Raw genomic sequence first — 23952 nt, forward strand, 5'->3', positions numbered from 1 at the left:
CAGGTTGCATCACGATGTTTTCATCACCGTAAGAACATCAGATAAATGAACATGTGTAAATCGAAAATCGTAAAATACATTGGCACATGGCGGGATTCGAACTCAAGACCTGCAGATTGCAAGTTAAGTGCTTAAACCCTGAACCACCGACGCTCTGGTTATGATGATTATGCTTGACTTCATACAAATTTCAATGAAAGCCGAAATATTGCCCAGTGTGCGGCGGACGCATCGCCTTCTTGCCTAGTCCTTTTCTGTGTCGTCAAAGAAAATGTTTTTTAAAACCACAAACAACCATGACAAAGAGCAATTTTGTTGCGGCCATAGAGGTGACAAGAAAACTTTTTATTGTGTCTATAGTTTTGGCGGGAAGAATCTGATGTCATTGTCATTTCAAAAGTCAAAAACATATGTATGTTCTGACGTTCGTTATTTTACTTGAAATTTCTTTGTCAATCTATTTAATACACCGATTCGTTAAATAACAATATTTAAACGTCACTTGACTACTAAATTACACAATGGGCCTTTTACAATTATGTGAACAGTATTTTAATACGTCTAATCTATACGAAGTTTTTCAAATACCTGAGAAGGCTACGGAGAAAGAAGGTAACGTTTGTTTTCCAATTATAAAAGAAATTTAAGTTTATTTCGTCCAGAAATTCCTTTTTTTCTGACTATATTAGTATAGTCAAAAAAAATTACATATGTATATGTATTTTAATTGATTGACACTGAAATCATTGTTTCCAAAATCTTTCCCATATTTATTTGACTTGTATAATTTCGACTAAATGAACGAATTTTTGAATGGACGAGCTTTTATGTGACTAGTTTTAAAACAACTAAAAACTGTAGCCACCTACTCCACCTTGAGGATGGCAGCATGTTATTATAACATAATTGAACTTAAAAAATAATGATACCAAAAGAATAAAAAAAATACCTCAGATATTGAAGTTTTCAAATATGTTGGCGGAATAATGTACAAGTGGCTGAGTAGAACTTAATGTTAGGTAGGCAGTGCACAACTGACCTTAAGGTGCCAAGATATTTGAAAAAATGTATTGAAATAAAATATGAAACAACTCCAATGAAGTGGAGGTCTTTTCATACCAAAAACAGTACTTTTATATTACATAATTGTTTTAACATTTTTCCAGTAAAGAAAGCCTATCATAAGTTATCTCTAAAAATACATCCCGACAGAGTAAGTGAAGATGAGAAACTTGAAGCTACTGAGAAATTTAAAGTTTTGGGTGCAGTACATGCCATTCTCAGTGATAAGGAAAAGAGAGCTATCTATGATGAAACAAAATGTGTTGATGAAGATGATTTAAGTTTTGAACGTGATTGGTCAGTTTATTGGAGAGGATTGTTTAAAACAGTAACCGTAGAAGACATAATAGCTTATGAAAAAAAATACATTGGTAATATATTATATTGTTGCATTTAGGAAAGCCTTTCTCCCACAGTGAATAAATACCCAATATAATGACCTAATGGCACACTGCACATTATTTTTTGTATTAGATTCTGTTAGATATATAAATTTGCTGGCACATAAAAATATTTACAGTTTGGGATTCAAATAACAATATACTAGAGCTTGAGCAGCAATAAAAAATTGTGGTGTATTTTATTTTAAAATATTTTTTTTCGTGTTTACACAGGGTCTATCTAAAAAATAAAAGTGATTCCAAAAATTAGTACACCTCCATTCTTTTTTTAAACAAATTAAGAACATCTAACGCTCATGCAATATGAATGCATGAGCGTTAGTAATAGTAATTAATTAATTTCTAATGTCTCATGAAAATTTTAACAATTTTATTGCTATTATTCCTGTTATGAACTCTGGATATTTCCCACTAAAAAAAAAATATGTATCCAAAATGATTGACACAGGATCCTAATACATTTCTAAACACAATAAGATAGCTGTGCATAACTCACGAATTTTCATAATTATCATGTGCAGGTTCACAAGAAGAAAAAGATGATCTAAAAAGTGCATATCTTAATGGAAAAGGTGATATGGACTATATCCTTGATCAATATCAGTTTGATCGATTGGAACACGAATCTAGGATCAAAGAAATTCTTACAGTAAGCAATTTTAAGCTAAAATTACCTTTTTTTTGATAACTAACTCACAGTACCATTGGTTCATTGTAGATTCTCCTCATTCTAAAATGTGATAGGATTAAAAGGAGGGTAAAGGTAATAGTTAAGGAAAGAAAAATATCAATAACTACTTTTCACCTTTGAAGTAGACACTTATTGAATATATCAAGAAATTAGATAAGGCACTTAACCAACAATTTCTTTTAATAGGAAATGATTGAAAATGAAGAAATTCCAGCATATAAAAAATTCACAAATGAATCAAACAAAAAGCGTCAGAAGAGAACTGCAAAAATAAAAAAGGAAGCAAAAGAAGCAGAGGAACTAAAATCTGAATTAGGTTTAGGTTCAGGTATCAATTTTATATATTTTCTTGCATTGTCGGTTTTTTTGCACAGATCAAAGGGGTTAATAAGGCCTACACGTTTGTTTGCACCAGTAAATACAAAACTACTTATCTAAATATTCCACTTGCATTGGTGTTTGATAAACTTGACAAACTTATACAGTAGCACTTGTATAGTGCTTGTGTTGTGTGGGCTTTAGATTTTAAGCACAACTTTATAGCTTTAAAAGTAGTCTCACAAAAAATAATAAGAAGCTTATATGGCTAATACCAAACAATTATTGCCACCCATTATTGTGGTATTAAAGGTTCTTAACAAATGTTTTTTTTACCGGCTTTCCCCATAACACTTAATAAATAGTATCTAACCAAGGTTCTGTTATATTCCTTCTTTAATAATCACATTGCTCTTTATTTAGGTAATAACAGTTTGGAAGAAATGATAAAACAACGACAACAATCAAGATCAATAGAAATGGATTCCTTGATTGATGACATTGCAGCAAAATACGGTGGCAAGAAGACTAAAGCTACCAAGCGTAAAACACAATCAGAAGCAAAAGGATCAAAAAGGAAAAGAAAGAATTAAAAAAACATATTTAATTAACTTCCAATGTTATAAGTTATTTTATTCAATATTACAATGCTGTAATTTATTATAATTAAAACATAATGCCATTGAAAAAAAGTACAATATAAAAATCAGTCCCCTTCCTCCATTGCAACTTGCAAATTTGTTTCCATGTAAAATGGTCCTTCCTCTACATATTTTTGTAATCTCGTAAGGATATTGGATTCAAATGCAGATGAATGGGCTAATCTTTTAATGATGTCATATCGTGCTTCTTTTGCTTCCTTTGTGTCACTTACAGAGCGATCTAAAAGGTACTCAACAAAACCTAAAAATTAAAAAATATTATATATATTTGATAATATACACTTGACACTGGTCCAATCTGCAAAGGGTGATCCATAAACAAATAATTGTATTGTATTTAATATAAACTAGCTTTTACCCGCGACTCCGTCCGCGCGGAATAAAAAATAGAAAACGGTGTTAAAACTATCCTATGTCCGGAAGGAAACGGATTTCCTGGTTCTAAGCTACTTGCCCACCAATTTTCAGTCAAATCGATTCAGCCGTTCTTGAGTTATAAATAGTGTAACTAACACGACTTTCTTTTATATATATAGATTATTGGATTATTTATGTTTAGAACTGAAAGTAAAATTTTTAGTTGAGGGGATGTTATTGTGCCACTATTAAGTATGTGATAAAAGTAATTTGAACCACCTCACTAATTTAAGTACTCTGTCTTAATGTGCCCTGCAAAGTTTCTTTTAAGGCTAGTTAACATTTTTTTATTAAATTTTAAAACAAAAAACGTATTGATGCATTTTTCATCTATCACACTCATCGTCATCATCTTGACCTTGTCCCATTAACGTAGGGTCCTTGCACCAGGTTTCCGTCTTCCAAATCAATCTGTCTGCCGTCACCTCCATTGTCACCCCCTTCTTGATCAAGTCACTTTTCACGCAATCCATCCATCTCTTCCTAGGCCTACCTCTATCGGTGTACCTCTACACTCATACTTAACACTCTCTTTGATCAATCTCTTTTTTCAATTCTTCCCTCCTCATAACATGCCCATACCACGCTAACCTTTTACTTCTAAATTTTTCTACTACCGGAAGAAAAATTCTTCTATTGCACTATATAAATATATATATGACCTATTCTTTTTTTTTTCCTATATATATAAAGCCAATTTTAAAGATGAAAATTCCTTTAATTTTATAATTACCTGCAACTCTTGCAACATCCTGTTCACCCCACATGTGTTGGCATACTGCATCAAGTAGAATAAATGCAGCTAATTTAATATCAGGGAAAGGATTCTTGACTGTTTCAAACAGAAACTCCATTGCTCCATTGGGTTTGTTAAGGCTTCTAAACCATTCCCTTGTCATTAATGTTACTCTGTGATCGACTGGATTAGATTTTGCCTTGTCCCTTTCCACACTGATTAAACTGGCTAAACAATTCAGTGCCCTTATTTTTATTTCAGTAATACCATTTTTTATCAAATCTCCAACTTTATCAACAGCTTGAATAAACTGAGCTCCTGTAAAAAGTGTTCAGATAAAGCTCTTTAATGGAGAGGAAAACTCCCTTTTGCTCACTATAGATGTCAGCATGATCAAGAGTGACAGTAGCACTAAATATACTACAGATATACAAAAAACACTACACTTTATATTAAAGCTCTATGTGAACTGTATTTACAGCAACAACTTCTGTAAAATTTCACAAAAAAAAATCAAACATAAGTATTTTTTAGATAGTTCATAATTCTTTTTAGCAAAAAATAGCTCTTTCAGCCGTGGGTACAGTCCAGCATCAGAGCTCTTTTAAAATTCTTATTTGACGGAAATAAATAAATCTAAACTTCGACAAATGACAGCCGACTCTTGGCCCTGGTGTAAGATACTTAGAGCTTTAAATTTTTCGCCCCATTGACAAAAACAAGTCTTACCAATTGCAGCCAAGCATAATTTTCCTTCAATGGTTGTGCCAATGAAGCCTAATGTATCTAAAGCTACTGGCAATTGCACCGACTGGTCACTGGACTCAATTGCTTGAAATAAAGAATTCAAAAATACTGGATACTTAGCAAATATTTCTTTTGGATAATGATGTGCGATACTGCCAAAGAATTTAAGGTACCCTGTAAAAGATAATTAGTTAAAAATTGTTTTAAAACATATTTTGTTGTTGAATAACTTTAGTTACAAAACTACCTGGTAACATAAGCCCACTGAGAGGGTTGCTTTGAACATCTCCAATTAATGTGGCAATTTTATCCAAACCACCTTCTTTTGCTAAATAATGAATTCCATATGGTTTGACAGCAAACCTTGACAACAATTCAAGAATATTGAGTTGATATAAAATATCATCTGTGCTAAGTTCTGAAATCATATGGTCAATATATCCTTGTTCAACACATAAAGTAAATAACTCTGGTGATTTCATTGCTATATTGCAGACCACCTGAAAATAAAAACATGTATATATTAGTGAAGTAATTAATTATAAACCTAATAAATGGTAAACATGATGTGCAACATACTTCATAAGCATTACATTTAGAGCTACTGTTTTCATCCAAGGCAATCTTCATTTCTTCTAAGATTTTAGGATATACTTCAGGGGGCAAATTAGATGTGATAGTGACTGCTTTGTTTGCCACTCCTACATCTTTATCACAAATCATTTGTGCAACAGCTACAAACACATCAATGTGTTGTGCAACTGGAAAGGATGTTTGATCAGTTTTCACTGACTTGAACACCTGAAATTATATTAATGAAATATATAAAATATAAACAAATTAAAATGCCTAAAATGTGTTAGTTAAGATAATTGTAATAGTGAGTGTTGAATTGTTACTTCATATCTTAAAAGGATAAACAACTTGGGGGCTCGGAATATTGAAAACTTGCTTTACAAAAAACAATTATAGCTTTGGCAGAGCGATAAGGTATGTAGGGTTGTACTGCAGTGTGCATATACCTTGAGCCATATAACTCATACTATTCTATTTAATAACCATACTAATTTAATACTTAAACCGCTTCCTTACCTCATCAACAGCCAGTCTTCTCACACAGTCCTTATCATGGCGAAGTAAATACATGATATGACCTGTGAAATGTTTTATTACATCTCCTGCTCCAAATTTATCAAAGCATACTTTTAAAACTTCACAGGTCAAATCGACATTTGCCCTGTAAATATGAATTTATGAGAGAGGTTGTTAATTAAAATGATTATAAGTTTTTACTAATATTACTTACTTATCTTGAACGTCCAGACACCGAATTATATTCGACACCCCAAGGCAGGTAAGAGTGTTTTTAGCATTAGAAGGTGGTTTAAAACTAAACATATTTTTAATATCGTTTAAAATTGGCTTTATGTCATTTTCTGTTTGAAGTTTTGTAATAAAATTATGAAACAGCTCACGGTCTTCGTTCGGCATTTTCAATAAATTAAGCACAAATCGGGAAATTGAAAACAAAAACAGTTCTAACTAAAAGTCAAAACATTTGCCACAGATAAAATCACAGTGACTTTGACTTTCACAGTGATTTTTACTTTACCCTACAGATTAAAATTAGCTTACTGACTACTTCTTCCATATCACTGGACATAAATATGGATAAGGCAATGAGTTAGACTTATGTATTTCTATAATCACTAATACTTGGAAAGTATACCGCAAAAAGGTGTTTGGTAAGGTAAGACAAAAAAAATTAGGAATTACCGTAAAATTTTGAATAACTTCTGTGTAATTCTATAATTTTTATTTGATATGAAAAGCAGTAAAAGAAAAAACAATCTTTCTTCGATTTTATATTACAGTAACACAAGGGTTACACTGAGTGAGCTCTTGTGTACTGTGACTCACACAATTAACAATATATTAGCTATATGACTTTTTTGCTCGCCAGTCCAAAAATTCATCAATATCAACATCATTTTCAGAATCATTTTCATCTTCACTCATCAATTCCACATCTTGCTTCTTCTTCTTTGTCTCTTCTTTCTTCAGTTCCAAGTCAAGAACTCTGCAAATAAGAACAATACCCATAAAATGTGATCGTTTAATCTTTTTTCCTATTAGTCGGGAGTACAAGAGTTTTCGTGCTAGTTTGGACAATTTTCACACCATCTAAATAATTATAATTAGAATATAACTGTTTTTAAATTGTACCTTGACCAATTCCGAATTTGTTCATCAATTTCATCGATTTGTCTTTCCGCCGTTGCTTCTTCTTGTTCTCCAGCTATAATTTCGGCAGAAGTTGTAGTTTCTTCTTTAATTTCCTTTTGAAACTTTTCCCACTCTTCCTCCACAGGATCTTTATACTCAATATTTCTGACCTATGAAATGTTTATTTTTTACTAAAAACTCTAGTGCTTAAGAAAAGCGATCATCCAAATAACTTATTTTATTAGATATTTTTGGAGATAAGTGGATACATCGTTCTTCCAGACGATAAATAAGCAATGAATACAAAAATTATCAGCGTGCTTTACTATTTTATATATGTATTTATATTAATGTAGATGTATTTATTTTGGCAGTAAGTTTTAATAACTTGTTACATTCGATTTAAAAAAATCAATTTCAATTGACAAGTGACAAGCTGACATGACATTTGTCACAAAACTGCAAAATAATAAAGATAGAACGTATGTTTATTGTTAAGGTAAAACTAGCAATATTATTATTACAGGATTAATAGCATAATACCGCTAAATCAAACAAATGACATATCTTGTTTTAAAGAATTACTTTATTTTTATAGTGAAATTAGGAGCAAATGTTTATTAATAATTTATTGGCTAACAGATATCGACTGTTTCCTTTTATTCAATATTCTACCATGTCATCAACAATGGATAAGGCAAGTATGATACAGAAGGTGAAATCATGTATTCCTCCTTTAGATGGTAATAGTCATAAAGGTCAGGCCGGCAGAATAGGAATTATTGGAGGTTCCTTGGAGTATACTGGTGCACCATATTTTGCTGGGATTAGTGCTTTAAAGGTAAACACACCATTGCATTTACTATATGAAGTCTTAAATAAAATGCAGATAATATTGTATTAGAAAATCACAAGAGCTTCTTGCAAATTTAATCAATATCTCATTTTAGGTTGGAGCGGACTTAGTGCATGTCTTCTGCACATCATCAGCTGCTACTGTTATAAAATCCTACAGTCCAGAATTAATAGTTCACCCACTTTTGGACCAACCAAATGCAGTCAATGATATATCACCTTGGCTGGATAGATTGCATGCTATTGTCATTGGACCAGGGCTAGGCAGACAAAATAAGACATTTGAAGTAGTATCAGAGTTGATTAAAACAATTAAATCCAAAAGCATTCCCTTAGTGATAGACGCAGATGGTTTATTTTTAATAACACAAAATTTAGATATAATCAGAAATTTCAATTCACCTGTGATATTAACTCCAAATAAGATAGAATTCGAAAGATTATGTGAGAAAGTAAAAGGGTATTCAGAGCTGAATAAACTAGGAGAAAATATTATAGTATTTAAAAAAGGTCAAACAGATGAGATATTTTGTGCCAGTAATGTTGCTCAATGGAAATTAAATGAGGGTGGATCTGGTCGTAGATGTGGTGGTCAAGGAGACATACTTTCAGGATCTATTGCAACATTTTTACACTGGATGACCAGTAAAGGAGACAAATTAAATATGTCTCCAGATGATAAATCTATAGCATCATCAATGTCATGCTATGCAGCTTCCATATTAGTGAGAAAATGTAATGAAAAGGCTTTTAGAATCTATGGACGCAGTATGGTAGCAGGTGATATGATTGAATTTATACATGAAGCATTTCAAGAACTTTATGGCGAATGAAAAACTTTAACAAGTTAATTATATATGTTAGTTATTCTTTGTAAAATTGTGTGCTGCATTCATTGTGAGCTGGTTTTCAGTCAATATGGTAATTATTCAATTAATATAATTAATGTAAAAGTGGCTATTTACTGAAATTATGATTGTAAAAAAGTCATAAAAGTAAAGGAGTGATAGATGAGGGTTAATCTCCTATGCAAAGGAATTAATGTATTGCAAACTTAAAATTACTACTATAATATGATAACATTATTTAACTAAAGGTGTCTTATATAATTTGACTGGCTTTTCCGTGGGTATTTTTTGTTATTTAGTTATATAAGCTAAATTGTTTAGAATTATTAATAAATTTTTAATGAACAAAAAGTTTCATCATTTCCATTTTAAACTAAAAATTAAACATTAAGGTTCTGTGCGAAATAAAACCTTTAAATTTTCCAGTTTTCTTGACCCCTGTATAATTTATAGACTGCAAAGGTTGTACCTTATTTCATTGGTGAAGATGTCTATAGGTAGAAATAAAGGAACTACTTTCTTTATATTCTACCCATTATTTTTTTAAATTATTAAACAGTTTTATAGATTTATTATGAAAACTGCTATGCATAGCAGAATGAATAACAACTGAAGTGTGTAAAAATATAACTTACCTTTGCATCTAAAATGGGGTCATCAAAAAAACCTTCAGGGATTGGTTGATCACTGCCTTCCTGGGATTTTGAATCTTCTTTTGCTGTAGCTGCATTTGAAATTTCATCTTTACTTGTGCCTTGAATGAAAAAAAGGTAAAATAATAAATGAAAAAAGAATCTATCATGCAAAAAACACAAATTTTTATACTTAAATTGAGACTTAGATTTTTATACTTAAGTTGAAATAAAAACAATATTACCTAGTATTCTTGAAAATTGAGCTACCAATTCTATAGGAAAAAGATGCTTAATTGTGTAAGTGTTAGAAATGGAGTGACAATATGCAACTTTTAATGTTGGATTACATGACCATTCAATTACCGCAGCTATCAACTAAGATCAGCATTCAAATTGGAGTGCCTATTATGTTAAAAAAAATATATATTTCTTGAAAATGATGTATTCGCTATGCTTATAATGAAAAACCATTTTCTTAAATTTTGGTTTATTTGCAATCAGTTCTGGGTAATTTCCAAAATGGTTGGACTGATTTTGATGGGACTTTTACTGAAACATTTGTCAAGATATTTGAAAAATACAACACAATTTTAGGTATAGCATGTTGTAAAGCGATGTGGGGGGAGGGTAATGCACAGTATGCAGTTCAAGGTCAGCTACCAAGATATTAAACAATCAAAGTGAGAGTTATACCTTCTTTAATAATCGGTTCTAAAACAGTTCTTTTAATTTCTTCATTGTGATAAGTTATTATTGTAGGCGCATTATTTTTTGGTTTAGCCATTTGTACAACTGGATTTTCACTAGCATTTTTTAAAATTCCTTTTATCTTCTTCTCTTGCGGTGGATCTCCTAATGATGTATTTGGTCTTTTCTTAATTTTTTTATCTGTGAAATTATTAGTTAGCTCTTTTAATTTCTTTGCTTGTTCAACATTTTCTCTGTGCTGTTTACTGTTTACATGAACTTGCCACACATTTTCAGACCGCACTATGGAAGAACACAAAACACACATAAGTTGTCCAGCATTATTATATTTTGCAAGTGGGTTGTTTATTTTTATAGGCTTTTTATCCTTGTTTTTACGGTCTGCCATTAATTTGCGCATTTCTTCTAGGGCTTTTTTCTTTTCAACTTCTAAACGTAACGACATGGTAAATGGTTGTCGTTATAAATTTTATAATATTTAATTTTTTCTAGATTTCTGTGAATAACATGTGAAATGTGAATATTATGATTTATCCACGAACGACATTGACAAGTTTCTTTCGTTGATCGTTGATGACATTGACAAGTTTGATTAGTTGACGTATGATGTAATGAAAAAAAGGAGGGATTAAGGTTGGTCTATGGTTATAAGTGCAGGTTGTTTCAAAAATAAAAATAAACGGTTTTAAAGACTTCACAATTTATTTTATACATCAAATTCAAGTTATGCTTACGTTTATTTTCTCTAATAAATCTTTTTTCAATGACTGCAGCTTGATTAAAAAAAAATCCGAAAAGTGAAAAATGAAGCGTTATGAAATACAAAAAAATGTTTACACCGTATACTACATTATTGCATTCAAAAGAAAATGGTACATCTTTTAAGGTAGATTCATTCATTAATCATCATACAAATTAATAGAATCATAATAATTCAAAATATCTGGTGTTCGGCTTGTATGTATGGCGCTTTAACATAATTTAACGGCCACGCTTTTTTATAAATTCAAATCTTACCATAGAGTACACTATTCGAGCTATTTTGTCATTTTGATGGAGGTTGAATTCTGATTTGGTGCTTCAGTTGGTAACAGTCACGACGAATTCTTGGATTTAACAGCTGAATCCCAATGATTACAAATTAATTTTAGCTATATTGTGTCTTTATTACGGATTTAGTAAACACAGACTGCGTGCAAGTGATTAACAAGCATTCGGTTTAGCCTGTAAATCTGTTTCAGAAATCACGTATTTGTGTTCAGTTTTTCAGTGTTTATTCCTAATGTTCTGATATTTCGCTTCCTTTTGACTCCTACTATGGATATTGACGTTAGTAAGGAGAATATACAACCTTTAAGAGGTGGTAGAAACCCTTTACAGTTGGGGACTGCATTGCAAGCTCAGTCTGATGTTGATGCTCAAAGACAGCTTCAATTACAAAAAGAGTAAGTCTTATTCATCGTTTATCAGTTTTTCAGCTTAGTATACTTTGCTATCATCTTACTTTACTTAAAAAATATTAAGAACAAACATTTAAGAAAGGGGTTTTCAAATAAAGTCCAATTCATTTTCTAAGTTTCATATTCCTTTGATTATTTATTTTATATCAACCCTTATGATTTAAATTAGTAGTAAAAGAAGATTTGAGTTATATTTGTATTTTTTTTATTAGGGAACATGAAGCAGCTATTAGACAGTATCAAGGCACAGATCCCTTGGATCCATGGTTTAATTATATCCAATGGGTTGAACAATCATTTCCAAAGCATGGCCATGAAGGTCATATAGATAAGTTAATAAAAGACTGCTTGCAACTATTTGAAAAAGATGAAAGGTATTATCAAGATAGAAGACTTGTAAAACTATGGATAAAATATGTAAGTAAACTTTCAAATGAGGAGATATTTTCTTAGGCTTTTGGAAACTACTGTCTTTTTGAATATTGCTTTTAATCTTGAAGTTTTCTAAGGTTTATGGCCTGGGCCAGTTATTTTATTATAATAAGCAACAGGTTCAATCAATATCCTAATTTAATATGTCAAAGAAATGTACTCCTTATATATTTAAAACTTCTTACATTTACATTCAATCAGTTTTGAAGACAAATTTTTAAATGATTTCTGTCTTTAAATATCAGATAATTTAGTAAAATGAATTATATTTGAATAATTAAGTTACACAATAATTTTTGCAATGGCCTGTTCAAAGTTTGAGTTCCCAGAGTATGAGTTTTTTTAAATTTGAATTATATATGTTAAGGTATTTTATTGATTTGTGAATTTTAAGGTTGACTGTTTATCAAATCCTTTGGAGATATACCAAAGGTTGTACAACACAGGCATAGGGGTGGAATGCTCTGAGTTTTACCGTGCATGGGCTTGTTACTGTGAAGAATCTGGTGATTACAAGAAAGCCAATCAAGTGTATATGTTAGGTCTTCAGGCTAAGGCACAGCCGTTGGATGAGCTTGAACAAGCCCATATGTAAGTACAATAGGCATTTTATTGACTAATCTAATTAGAGCAGGTGGTTAACAATTATGTAATACATATTAAGTGAATTTACCTTGTAGACCTTGACAGTATACAGTGTTAGATTTAAATGTTGATTTTTTATATTTAGAGGTTTAAACTCTCTTTTTACATATGTTGTTACATTCAGTTTTTAGTTCAGATATATATATGAACATGCCAAGCTTGCTATAAAAATATGTAAAACAGTTCTGTAATTATAAGGTACTAGCTGTCGCCCGCGACTCTATACGCGCGGCATAAAAAACTAAGTAGCCTATGTGTTCTTCTAGACTATGTTCTATAATAGTGTCAAATTTCATCTAGATCCATTGAGCCGTTCTGGAGATACCTTCAAACAAACATCCATCCATCCTTCTAAAGATACTCATTTGTAATATTAGTAAGATTTGTTAAATATAAGGTTCATTTATAAAGGCTAATAAGCAAATAAGCCATTGCCCTTCTTATAATGGCTAATAACCTAATACCTTTATTAGGCAATGTTAATTGGAAGTTATTTTCATTATTTATAAAGGTTTTTACAGATAACAAAACTGTTACATGAGATAAAAAGATTTTATGAAATTAATTTAACCTAAAAACTTTAACTTAGTGCAAATCTTGCAATTAATACAATTGATGACTTAGCATTATAATTCTATAGAAATAACTAGGCAGCAAAATATGTTTTACCTGGAATGGATAATGAAAATTAAATCCTTTGGTCAATATAGAAATGCAATATACATTTGTGTTGTATAGACATCTGGCCAAAAATATGATTTTTTTTTGTCTTACTAATATTATAAATGCAAAATATTGATGGATAGATGGTTGCATTGTTGGAGGTATCTCCGTAATGGCTGAACAGACCTTGATGTAATTTGGCACAGATGTGTAACATAGTTTGGAAGAACACATAGGCTACTTATAAAGTTTTTTTTTAAAGTCCGCGCAGACGATTCGCGGGCGATAGCTAGTATAACAATAAAAAATATTAGTGGTGTGTAACGAAGTTTTTATTTCTAGGAACTTCCAATTATTTTTTGCTCAACGAATGTTGCATGATGATTCCCCAACTAAAAGGAAGGCTGCATCTGCTCTAGCCGAGACTAGGATGGCACTAACTTCATTGAAATCGTTTAAGAGACGTAATATCGCAAATGCGCCGGTTCAGAGAATTGGAGATAGTGTTCGAAATGTGATACCTGGTGTTGTGAGACAGACTGGTACCTCAGAAAGAAGACATCCAGGATCAAATGTTATGGTTAATGTGTATGAGGTAAATGTTAATAAATTTACATTCAGAGAAAAAACAAAACCGCTAATCTCGGTTTTCCGCTATAATCGGTTTTCTTACAACTATAGAATGTTATATCAGCAATAGTGTAAACTAGATCAAACTATTAAATTATTCAATAATCTGGATCAAACTTTTTATTTGTATCTAAAACATTTTTGAATCCAGTTGAAAAATTTGGTTTTATTTGATCAAATAGACCATAGATTATTTGTGCCTAACCACATTATTCATAATACATAACATTTATAGATTAATTGTTGCCATGTTACTTTTAATTACATGTTCATATTCTGTTAGGATGCTCCGTCCACATCACAAGCAGCGGTGCCTGTGGCGGAAGATCAAGGACCAACTTCTATAGTTCAGACATATAGTAATGTTGAAAATGAGAAAGAAGTTGGAGTATGGACTAACCCTAAGACTAAAATGGTACATACCCATGTAGTGCCCAATCATCCTCTTCCATTTACTCGTAAGTATTGATATCTAATATATAAAATTCTCGTGTCTCAGTTTTCGTTCCCGTACTCCTCCGAAACAACTTGACCGATTCTCATGAAATTTTGTGAGCATATTGAGTAGGTCTGAGAATCGGCCAACATCTATTTTTCATTTTTTTTTTAACTGCGCGCTGACGGAGTCGCGGGCGACAGCTATTTTTTATAAATATGTATTTTATGTATTATAGTCAAATTGATATTATTAGAATATTTAGAGAGCATCTTTAATGGAGCAGTTCCTATATTTCATATGATTAGGACTACCTAATCATATGAAATATTTATGTGTAAGTACAGCAGTTATCAGTTAAAGTATTTATCAAAATGTGTTCAACCTTTAAATATCTTTTTTTATTTGTGTTTTTAGTTTTCTTAAATGCCTTAAATTGTGCTGTTGCAAAGTTTTTCATTTTAAGAATCTGTTTGCATTGGAAGTACAGATTAAAACCGTTCAAAAATGAGTGTTAGTGTATCTTCTTCATATTAAACTTTTTGTACAGCTTATGAAGATGATGATGATGCATTGAAATTATCAGCAAATCACTTGCCTCACTGTGTGGATGACTTGACATTTAATGTGCCTCTCTGTGTACCTGACCCTGTGGACCCAACTAAAATACCTTGTTATAATAAGACACAGGTATGTGACAAATTATTATCAGTGAAAAATGTGGCCTGTTTTCTGATTTAGGGTTTTTTTTAAAGTAAATATTTATATATATAGAGGTAAATTCAATAATGAAAAAGTAATACTTACATAAAGGAGTTTGTTAATTTTATTGCGCCTGGTAGTTTAGTATTACAATGTTTCTTCTATTTTCATTATCAATATTCTGGTATGTTGATACAGTATGTTGAAGAAAAATATGTTTGGTGATAAAATATGAATAAAATAAATGCCTAATATTTATTCGTTTTTAGCCACTTATAAATTTATTAAAAACTTTACAGGTTTATGTTAATGATATAGAATACAGTTTAGAAGAAATTAGATCTAGGAAGTACAATCTAGAAAGAAAAATGAAGTCTGAAAATGTAGAAAGTGTTGATACACAACAAAGTTACAATGTAAATGAGGCTCTCGCACAATGTAGTGCGTTAGAAACTTTAGCAAACTGTGCCTTAGATACTGAACAGGAACATTTAGGACAACTGATGCCATTATCAATACCGTCACTACAAAATATCACCAAAGTCACTAACATGCATTCACCGGGCGAGCCAAAAGTTTTAGTCAATTTGGATTCAAAAGAATTAAGTGAACATGCTGCGAAAAGAAATGACGAGAATCAAAAAACATCCCCCTCGTCTTCGGACAAAGAAAATCAAGCAGAAAAATTGAATACTCCGAACAATAATGTTGCTACAGCAAATGCAGCAAGCTTTGGAAAAAATAATTTAATGGAGGAATTTAATAGAAGCTTAATGGGCAATCTGCTTGATGATGTTACCGTTAATACCAAGGAGGCAAGGTGGGAGTTAAGAAACATTTTCAATGACAATGGTATGTTCAATGTTTCACCACATTTTAAATTTTCGCTGATATTTTTAAATAACAATGTCATTTTTTGTTAACTTTTTAAATGTTTCTGTTTGAAGTAGAGCCTTCAATGGTACAGCCAGTGCAACAGTTTGAAGTGCCGAAATTTGACATACACGAAGACAGATCTATGACTATGGCAATCAACAAGAAGAATTTTGAAATTCCCGATACTAGGAGTTTACCAGAGGACAAAGAAAATGCTAACAAGTTTCCCACACCTACTGCTGTTCATGTCCCACAACAGGTAAAACTAAATTCATTTGTTAGCCAGCTTTTCTTTTCATACATTTTTAAAGTCTTATTGAATTTACTTTCATGTTGGTATATAAGTTACACATATTTACAGGTAAATAAAACTGCATACTACGAAGAACCGTCCTGCACTCAGGTATTCAACTTTAACATAAAAGACGCGAGCACACCGAATATGTCACAGTTTAAAAAGCCAACAACTTGTATAGACCAATCGGGTAAATATCCATCCGTACCGAAGTTTAGTTTGGAAGAAAGTGTTATTGAACAATCAGAACAGGCCATTGGTAAAAAAGAAGAGTTCCCAAGACGCGTTGCCATGGATCAGCATGCTACTGTTGATAATCAGGGTGCAGGACTCTCCGTCATTATGGAAGCCACAAGAGAATATAATAGGTACAAATATCGCTTTGAATTGTAGAAAAGATTTTGCAGTATTTCTGAGTCACATGAGTTTAAACACTAATAAATATTTCAAATCTTTTAAACTACGAAAAATATTTTCTTTTCAGTAAATCTGGCTCAAGTTCGTCAGGCCAATCAATTAGGACCAATTTTACAGGGTACACAACAAACTATGATTCTATGTACAACCCTAATGACCCAAGTCAACAGAGTGCAGCTCACAAAAGAAATTCAGTATCATCGCAGCCACGACTCGCCAACGGACAGTTTTCGCGAATGTATGGACAGAAACGGGAGTCTCAAGAGAATAAAACAGCGTCCTATCATACCCACGATCATCAGTATCAGAAACCTGGTCTTCCCAATTATAATGGATTCACACCACAAAGGTCAATGCACCAGTATCAACAGGGTTTTAACTACAACCAATCTTCATATGGAAATAACCAAATGATGCCCCAGCAACAACAAAGTTATCAGAATGCCAATCCAAACACTTACCAAAGCCCTCAACACACTGGAATGCAGAGTCCGCATGAAATCAACGCGCCCGTGCAACCTGGCTTCCACAGTCCTACATACACCAATCAGATGGGTTATCACAGCCCCGGACAAGCAATGATGAGCCCTCAACATGCATATAATAGACAAGAATTCCACTATAATCAAACAGAAAGACAGCATATTTATGCAAATCAAACACAACCACCGGCTGTCTTTCAAAGCCCTCCGCACCAAACACAGTATCAAAATCCCCAGTACTACCAAAGGTCCAACCAACCAGCAAACCAATATAATCAACAAAATTATCATGGCATGCACAGTCAGTACAATAATGCAAACATGTATTCTAGTCCTAATCACCCTAATAATCAGAACTTTAATGCAGTACAAAACTCATACAGACACTCATCTCCAAAACAAATGGAAGCAAATTCACCGGCCTATGCCATAGCTAGTAATCAAATGACAAATAACCAATCGTTTCAAATTTATCAAAGCCCACAGAATCCACAAAATTATAGAAGTCCTTCAATACATAACACTATGACTCATTCAACTGAACAAAATAGACAGGAAGCTACCAGCATACCTCAACCTCAAGAATCTATGGAAGCTGAGAAGAATGTAACCAACATTAGTCCACATTCGAAAAATTCGAGAAAGAGTCCTTCTTCAGCTTTAAGAACTGTTAGACATGATCAACCTAATGTTAAACAGCAGAACCCATCCGAAATAGGCTTTTCAAACCAGTACCTTAACTTTATATCTAATCGAAATGAACCTAAGGATAACGCAAATACACCTAAATTTACAAACAGTCCCAGTATTTCACAAAAGATGCATAAGAACTTATATGTTTCAAGCCCTGAACAGGCTCAAATACCACCATCATCTGGTATGTCCGATTCGGATAGTAAAGATGGCATGACTGCACAGTCAGCAACACCGATACAATCTGCTAAAGTTACTCATAACATCGAAAAACAAAAAGACATATCGAAAAGGCAACTTGATTTTGAAAATAGAGTAGATATCCAATCTGAAGACAGTAGAGACTCTATCTCCGGAAAGGAGAGCCGAATCTCTTCAGTGTACTCGCGACAATCTGACGGCTATGGTATGGATGTAGATAGTGAAAATTCAATGGAATGTGCTGCATTCAAATCTACACACTCCATATCTTTGGTGGAAACTAGTGACATACCGAGGCCTGCTGATATAGATTTACCATCACAAATTGATCCCTTCAACAAGAAGCTTATTGCCTCATTATTAGAATATGTCAAATTTCCTAATAAAACTCATGCAGAAGGGTACATTGAGGTTAGATCTATACCAAAATTACAATTAGCTACTGTGATGAGAGTTGGTAATAGTAAGTTCTCTATTGATAAGCAGTTGGGTAAAGGTAATTATGGTGCTGTGTTTTTATCTTTGGACTTGCATAACAATAAATCTGTGGCTGTTAAGTATCAAAAACCGAGTCGTCCATGGGAGTTCTATATTTGTCAAGAGATAAAGGCTAGGATAAAAGATCCATTTATGGTAGGTATTTTGAAAAGTGACTAAATACAATTTTGCTTTAATATGCCATTTCTAATTCTGGTATTTCTTTCAGCTTCCTGGATACATGGACATAACAACTGCCTTTTTAGGTGAAAATGCAAGTTTATTCGTGTCAGAATATTCTAAATATGGATCACTTTTGGATGTTGCTAACAAAGTGAGAATTGCTACCTCAAAATGCATAAATGAGTTCATTGTTATTTTGCTGACATCTGAGATTTTATCCATAGTCCATTATTTACACAAAGCACGAATAATTCACGCGGACATCAAGCCTGACAATTTTTTGCTGATGAAAATGTAAGTACTATTATGATATGGAGTAAGCAATCGTTCATATTTTTGCAGAACGCATACAGACATTTGTGTGATATTGTTAATTTTCTACCATTATTTGCAGCCCCACTCAAGAATGGAGAACTCCATCCTTGCAGTTGATAGACTTTGGGTGTGCTATAGATATGTCATTGTTTCCTGAAGGCACCACATTCAGAGAGGTTGGTTTCTGCTGGATTTAATAGTTTTGTTATAAAAATATTTAGGTCTTTAACGCATACCCGTACAGTACTTGTACTCATAATTACTAGCAGTTAAAAAGTTTTACTGTTGTAATTGCTGCAGTTGATCTAAAATTATTAAATAAACTTTTTAATTTTAGTTAATAGCAACAGAAGGATTTACATGCACTGAAATGAGAGAAGGCAAGCCCTGGACTTACCAGACTGACTTGTACTGCTTGGCCGGGACAATTCATGTCATTTTAATGGGAAGTTATATGAAAGTTGTCAGCCGTCTTGGACAATGGAATATAGACAAAAAATTACCAAGGTAATGTTACATACAATATGTTTTATATGCATGTTTTATATACATTATGAAACATTATTTCTCTTTGAACCCTGGCTTTGCTTACATTGCTGTAATAATTATGCACTTAACAGTATTATTAGTAACTAGTAACTTCATTATATTAATATCATTTTTTATCTATAAATATAAGAAACCTTTCACTAACAAAGTATTTTGTAAACTTTTCATTTTATTAAATAGTTGGTGTTAAATTTGACTTTTAAATTTTTCAGGTATATGAAAGTCAGTCTATGGGATAAGATATTTACTACTTTACTCAATGTACCAGATTGCAATAACTTACCGGACTTAATGGATCTCAAGAATGATGTAGATTGTGTACTGAATGAAATAGACAACCTTGGTTCACAGCTTCGCAACTTTGCCAATGTCCTAAAGTCTAGATAAAACATTTCATACACCGAAATTGTATTTATTGCATTTAGAATCTATCATGATTGTAAAAATTAGACCCCATCATGTATTGTTAGTTATTAACAAACAAATTATATTTAAGGTGGATATATTATGTTGATCCCTTTTAAGCTGGAAACAAGTATTGCTCTTGTAATAATAAAAAAGCGATAATGAAATTACAGAATCTAAAATATTGTTAAAACCAACTTTTTTTTTGTTTATGTGACATAGCATTACATTAGTTTGTTAGCTTCAAAAAATAAAAAAATATATTCAACTACATTCTATGCTAATAACTTGAATGAGGTCACTTTAAAAAAAATGCAGTGGCATAAAATGTTAACTAAAATAATTATAATTTCATTTAATTTTATTCACCTCATAATACATGCAAATGTCATAGTTTTCGTTTTCAATGTAATTAGAAATAAACAACTACTCGGTTAAAAAATCTTTTATTTAAAAATCATTTATTGTTTATCATTGATTTTCAAATTAAAAACAAACAGTAGTTTTCATAGTAAAATTGTTTAATATTGATATATATGTTGTATAGTTCAATATAACAGTCACACTTTTCCCAATCTTTGTTTTTTTCTTTCTTGATACTCCTGGACATTGTCAAACTTCCTTTTGTATAATAATTTAATAGGGTGCTTGTTTTCTAAATTTAATATTCCATTACTTTGATCATTTACAAACATTTGAACAGTTTTGTCCAGTTCTAGCGATATATTTGTATTTTCATATTTAATTGTATAAATTAGAACAATGCCTTTAACATCAAAATAAACAAATAAGGATGAGCCATACAAAGCCAGAGATGAAGGAAGTTGTTCAACATCTATTTTTTCTAATAATCTATGCTTTAAACTTTTATTATCAGTATTCAAACTGTAAACAAGTATTTTATTAAAGTTATAAACTGCTATTGCTAAAATGCTACATGATTCATCTATTTTAGTGATAGCATAATGGACTATGGGTAAACTTTTAACTTCTATGCCTTCTTCAATCATAACTTTTGCAAAATCACTTTTTAGAGTTTCATCATTTATGTCAAGGAATGTATCAATGCTATGGTGCATTTTACCAGTTACATAATCCCAACATCTGATAGTGCCATCACCGGATGTACTTGTCAGATATTTATTGTCATGAGGTAGAAATTCCAAATGGTTGACAAATTCTGTATGACCCAAACAATATGTATGAATATTATAAGTATTAGGATAGCATGATACTCTTATTTTTTCATCTCTATCTGAAGAAATAATAAATTTGCTATCACTTGTTTGTAAGACATTAAGTAATAAACTTAAATGGCCCAATAGCTTAATTCCATCACTTTCCTTTGAAATGTCGTATTTTAAAACATCACCAGTTTTATCGGCGACAAATATGTGGTCACTTCGAGGAGAAAATCTTATTTTGCTTGCACTTCTGGGTAAGACATACTTTCGTTTTGTCGTGACTGTTGGCCAATTGTATATGATAAGCTGCTTCGACGTCGAAGTTATTATTGCTATGTATTCACAATTGGAGGCAATAACAATATCAGAAATACTATCGTTGGCATCTTGAGATTCCACATCAATAATTTTGTGGTTAGAATAATCGTAGCAGTCAATGTGTAAATGTCTTGCAATAGCTATGATGTTTTTGTTCACTGCGATAGAAGTCATTTCGTTAAGTCACTCATACTTTTGCAAACAAATATATTTTCTCAATATTAAAAGTTATATTATAACCTCAAACTTAAATTGGCGCCCACCAATCCAATGCGCCGATTCCCGATTCTACTATGACGGACCAGTCAGTGTTGCCACCTCGGCTACTACAAAATATGCTAAAAGAGCTGTGCAAAATGCTAAATAGGTAAATGTCAATTTTTAATCAAAATTATTATAAAATACTGACTGATACTGACTGGATTTACGTAGGACTACTCGATTTTGTCCATCGATGTCCAATTAAAGTGGCTCTGTTATAGTTGTTATTAATGCCCAACTTAATCTTAATTATATTAAAAATATAAAGTATCACCTTGTATTTTTAAATATGCCTAAATCAGTACGAAGTTTGTTGATAAATTTCATTTAAAGGTATCTGGTTATTTTATGTTTAATGTACTGTACGTTGGCAATTCATTTGAAGAATTGCTCAATGTTTTGTAACTTTTTGGGTTAAATTTACAATCAGCAATATCTTTTATTTAAGTCTAAAGCAGAATCTTTACCATTGTTATTAATTTAAGCAATTCTAACCGTCAATAGCAGGAAAATGGGAACGTTGGTTCGTTATGCTTTAAAATTTATTAAGTTATTGGATATCGGTGCGGTTCGTTAGTCATGGATTGGAACTTGCCACTTTTGTAGTTGACATTGACACTATTTGATAATGTCATGATGTCATGTCATCATCATATTGTCAATATCTATGTCTAATGTAAAGGAAAGATCTTTTTAGTTTACAAAATAATAAAGTTTAAGAAGTGAATTTTGGGGATTAACATTTTTTTCTTATAAAGAACTTAAAAGATTTTATTATGGCCACTATGATAACATCTTGGAATCCAGAAAAAAAACACAGTGATGTTGAGAGGTAAATTGTCTAACTACAATACTTTACATTCATATCTAAAATTTGATATGCATGGAATCAAAGAAGTTATAAAACAAAAATTGTTTAATTTGTAAATTTCTCTATGAATTAAGGTGGATATGTATATACCCTGCGTATATAAATAGCAAAAAGACCCTTGCTGAGGGTCGAAAACTGCCAAAATCAAGTTGTGTGGAAAATCCTACACATCAGGAGATACGAGATGTGTTGTTAGCTGTTGGACTCCGTGTTGGGGTGGAGAACAAGTTGTATCCAAGGGAGAGAAGTAAGGTACACATTTCATTTCTTACATAAGTCAGCACTTAAATCTTGAAAATATGTAAGTTATGAAAATCCTCATTATGTATTTAATAAATTTAATAAGACCTGAGATTAATTTATTTATTAAGTTGTCACTTCTTTATGATTTTAGGAATTATTATACAGAGGCAGGATTCGAGTTCAGATCAAAAATGACGATGGCACTCCAGTTAAATCAGAATTTGGTACAAGAGAGTCCGTCATGAAGTATATTGGGGAATCTATTCCTAAGTTGAAAACTCGTCAAAACAGGTAAAATTAAATTATAATTAGACCTTTAACAAATGTTATTAGTTACAGTTACTTATTGTAATTAATTATTATTATTTAACTACTATGTTTTCATTTCCACTTATTTGTCTTTACAAATAATATGTTGCAAGAATTGTTTATTCCACTTTGTCTACTAAATTTCGATTAGATTTCGTAAGATTAAATTTCGAAAGATTTTATTAATTTTTCATCATAAGACAACCCTTCTATTGGTAAGGTTATTTATTAAATTGTAAATTAACATTTTATTAATGTAAAAGATTTATTTGCAACTTAATTAACAATTCTTACTAACACAGTTCAATTGTTTTAATTTAGATATATATATTTTTTATATTTTCAGACCTGCAGATCAACAACCTCAATCTACACAGGCTAGTAATAAAAGCAAAGGCAAGAAAGGGCGTCGATAAAACATGTTTTAAATAAAATAAAATGTTTTTACTTTATACATTCTTTTATTTAAACATTATTAAATTTTGTTTATATCATTAAAATACATTTAGTCGAGCCATGATAAGGGAGAGTCCAAAGGACCGTCATATTTTCCTCACTTCAGAGGTTTCTCTAGTACCTGAGTTTCTCGCTTTTAAAGG

At 31.6% G+C, this 23952-nt stretch overlaps 7 protein-coding genes across 9 annotated transcripts; 4 read left to right on the forward strand and 3 right to left on the reverse strand.

The window, feature by feature from the left end:
- Nucleotides 1–439: 439 nt before the first annotated feature.
- On the forward strand, nt 440–3116 carry LOC106717448 (dnaJ homolog subfamily C member 9). Of its 2 annotated transcripts, none has more exons than XM_014511311.2 (5): nt 440–612; nt 1167–1433; nt 1985–2112; nt 2341–2482; nt 2896–3116. In XM_014511311.2, exons 1-5 carry the CDS (start codon nt 522–524, stop codon nt 3063–3065), a joined length of 798 nt encoding a protein of 265 aa, XP_014366797.2. In that variant the 5' UTR covers nt 440–521; the 3' UTR covers nt 3066–3116. The 2 variants fall into 2 exon arrangements, with proteins under 2 accessions (XP_014366797.2, XP_014366798.2); XM_014511312.2 differs by having other exon boundaries at nt 2341–2476.
- An 11-nt stretch (nt 3117–3127) lies between these two features.
- LOC106717444 (26S proteasome non-ATPase regulatory subunit 5) lies at nt 3128–6585 on the reverse strand. Its single transcript, XM_014511308.2, has 7 exons — nt 6341–6585; nt 6127–6271; nt 5614–5835; nt 5282–5534; nt 5017–5208; nt 4285–4605; nt 3128–3375 (listed from the first exon to the last, which is right to left on the reverse strand). Exons 1-7 carry the CDS (start codon nt 6523–6525, stop codon nt 3179–3181), a joined length of 1515 nt encoding a protein of 504 aa, XP_014366794.2. The 5' UTR covers nt 6526–6585; the 3' UTR covers nt 3128–3178.
- A 310-nt stretch (nt 6586–6895) lies between these two features.
- LOC106717446 (zinc finger protein 830) lies at nt 6896–10873 on the reverse strand. Its single transcript, XM_014511310.2, has 4 exons — nt 10292–10873; nt 9599–9717; nt 7261–7430; nt 6896–7114 (listed from the first exon to the last, which is right to left on the reverse strand). The coding sequence occupies exons 1-4, from the start codon at nt 10749–10751 to the stop codon at nt 6970–6972; spliced, it is 894 nt and encodes a 297-aa protein (XP_014366796.2). The 5' UTR covers nt 10752–10873; the 3' UTR covers nt 6896–6969.
- LOC106717445 (ATP-dependent (S)-NAD(P)H-hydrate dehydratase) lies at nt 7784–9238 on the forward strand. The gene is made up of 2 exons (XM_014511309.2): nt 7784–8101; nt 8211–9238. The coding sequence occupies exons 1-2, from the start codon at nt 7874–7876 to the stop codon at nt 8946–8948; spliced, it is 966 nt and encodes a 321-aa protein (XP_014366795.2). The 5' UTR covers nt 7784–7873; the 3' UTR covers nt 8949–9238.
- A 571-nt stretch (nt 10874–11444) lies between the features above and the next one.
- On the forward strand, nt 11445–20320 carry LOC106717449 (mitotic checkpoint serine/threonine-protein kinase BUB1 beta). 2 transcript variants are annotated; one of them, XM_014511313.2, is made up of 14 exons: nt 11445–11751; nt 11979–12183; nt 12593–12789; nt 13849–14101; nt 14420–14594; nt 15123–15262; nt 15574–16126; nt 16222–16409; nt 16512–16813; nt 16930–18871; nt 18945–19192; nt 19293–19389; nt 19551–19720; nt 19975–20320. In XM_014511313.2, exons 1-14 carry the CDS (start codon nt 11624–11626, stop codon nt 20147–20149), a joined length of 4773 nt encoding a protein of 1590 aa, XP_014366799.2. In that variant the 5' UTR covers nt 11445–11623; the 3' UTR covers nt 20150–20320. The 2 variants fall into 2 exon arrangements, with proteins under 2 accessions (XP_014366799.2, XP_014366800.2); XM_014511314.2 differs by having other exon boundaries at nt 16225–16409.
- Nucleotides 20321–20696: 376 nt separating this feature from the next.
- On the reverse strand, nt 20697–21971 carry LOC106717433 (tRNA (guanine-N(7)-)-methyltransferase non-catalytic subunit wuho). The gene has a single exon (XM_014511298.2). It carries the CDS (start codon nt 21841–21843, stop codon nt 20728–20730), a length of 1116 nt encoding a protein of 371 aa, XP_014366784.2. The 5' UTR covers nt 21844–21971; the 3' UTR covers nt 20697–20727.
- Nucleotides 21972–22626: 655 nt separating this feature from the next.
- Nucleotides 22627–23805, forward strand: LOC106717439 (signal recognition particle 19 kDa protein). The gene is made up of 4 exons (XM_014511303.2): nt 22627–22762; nt 22876–23053; nt 23196–23335; nt 23700–23805. Exons 1-4 carry the CDS (start codon nt 22707–22709, stop codon nt 23767–23769), a joined length of 444 nt encoding a protein of 147 aa, XP_014366789.1. The 5' UTR covers nt 22627–22706; the 3' UTR covers nt 23770–23805.
- Nucleotides 23806–23952: the final 147 nt, after the last annotated feature.

The sequence above is a fragment of the Papilio machaon genome, chromosome 8, assembly GCF_912999745.1.
Source record: "Papilio machaon chromosome 8, ilPapMach1.1, whole genome shotgun sequence".
NCBI lineage: Eukaryota > Metazoa > Arthropoda > Insecta > Lepidoptera > Papilionidae > Papilio > Papilio machaon.

Bases quoted from the DNA above. Each gene is read 5' to 3' on its own strand.
- LOC106717449 (XM_014511313.2), top strand. From the start codon at position 11,624: ATGGATATTGACGTTAGTAAGGAGAATATACAACCTTTAAGAGGTGGT. The intron at 18,872-18,944 runs GTAGGTATTTTG...TATTTCTTTCAG, and splicing joins GGATAAAAGATCCATTTATG to CTTCCTGGATACATGGACAT. The intron at 19,193-19,292 runs GTAAGTACTATT...CATTATTTGCAG, and splicing joins AATTTTTTGCTGATGAAAAT to CCCCACTCAAGAATGGAGAA.
- LOC106717433 (XM_014511298.2), bottom strand. From the start codon at position 21,843: ATGACTTCTATCGCAGTGAACAAAAACATCATAGCTATTGCAAGACAT.
- LOC106717444 (XM_014511308.2), bottom strand. From the start codon at position 6,525: ATGCCGAACGAAGACCGTGAGCTGTTTCATAATTTTATTACAAAACTT. The intron at 5,836-6,126 runs GTAAGGAAGCGG...ATATAATTTCAG, and splicing joins GAAGACTGGCTGTTGATGAG to GTGTTCAAGTCAGTGAAAAC. The intron at 5,209-5,281 runs GTAGTTTTGTAA...TATCTTTTACAG, and splicing joins CAGTGGGCTTATGTTACCAG to GGTACCTTAAATTCTTTGGC.
- LOC106717445 (XM_014511309.2), top strand. From the start codon at position 7,874: ATGTTTATTAATAATTTATTGGCTAACAGATATCGACTGTTTCCTTTT. The intron at 8,102-8,210 runs GTAAACACACCA...ATCTCATTTTAG, and splicing joins CTGGGATTAGTGCTTTAAAG to GTTGGAGCGGACTTAGTGCA.
- LOC106717446 (XM_014511310.2), bottom strand. From the start codon at position 10,751: ATGTCGTTACGTTTAGAAGTTGAAAAGAAAAAAGCCCTAGAAGAAATG. The intron at 7,431-9,598 runs GTAAGTTATATT...AACATTTCATAG, and splicing joins ACCCCATTTTAGATGCAAAG to GTCAGAAATATTGAGTATAA. The intron at 7,115-7,260 runs GTACAATTTAAA...TCTTATTTGCAG, and splicing joins CAAATTCGGAATTGGTCAAG to AGTTCTTGACTTGGAACTGA.
- LOC106717439 (XM_014511303.2), top strand. From the start codon at position 22,707: ATGGCCACTATGATAACATCTTGGAATCCAGAAAAAAAACACAGTGAT. The intron at 22,763-22,875 runs GTAAATTGTCTA...CTATGAATTAAG, and splicing joins AAACACAGTGATGTTGAGAG to GTGGATATGTATATACCCTG. The intron at 23,054-23,195 runs GTACACATTTCA...TTATGATTTTAG, and splicing joins ATCCAAGGGAGAGAAGTAAG to GAATTATTATACAGAGGCAG.
- LOC106717448 (XM_014511311.2), top strand. From the start codon at position 522: ATGGGCCTTTTACAATTATGTGAACAGTATTTTAATACGTCTAATCTA. The intron at 613-1,166 runs GTAACGTTTGTT...ACATTTTTCCAG, and splicing joins GAAGGCTACGGAGAAAGAAG to TAAAGAAAGCCTATCATAAG. The intron at 2,483-2,895 runs GTATCAATTTTA...CTCTTTATTTAG, and splicing joins TGAATTAGGTTTAGGTTCAG to GTAATAACAGTTTGGAAGAA.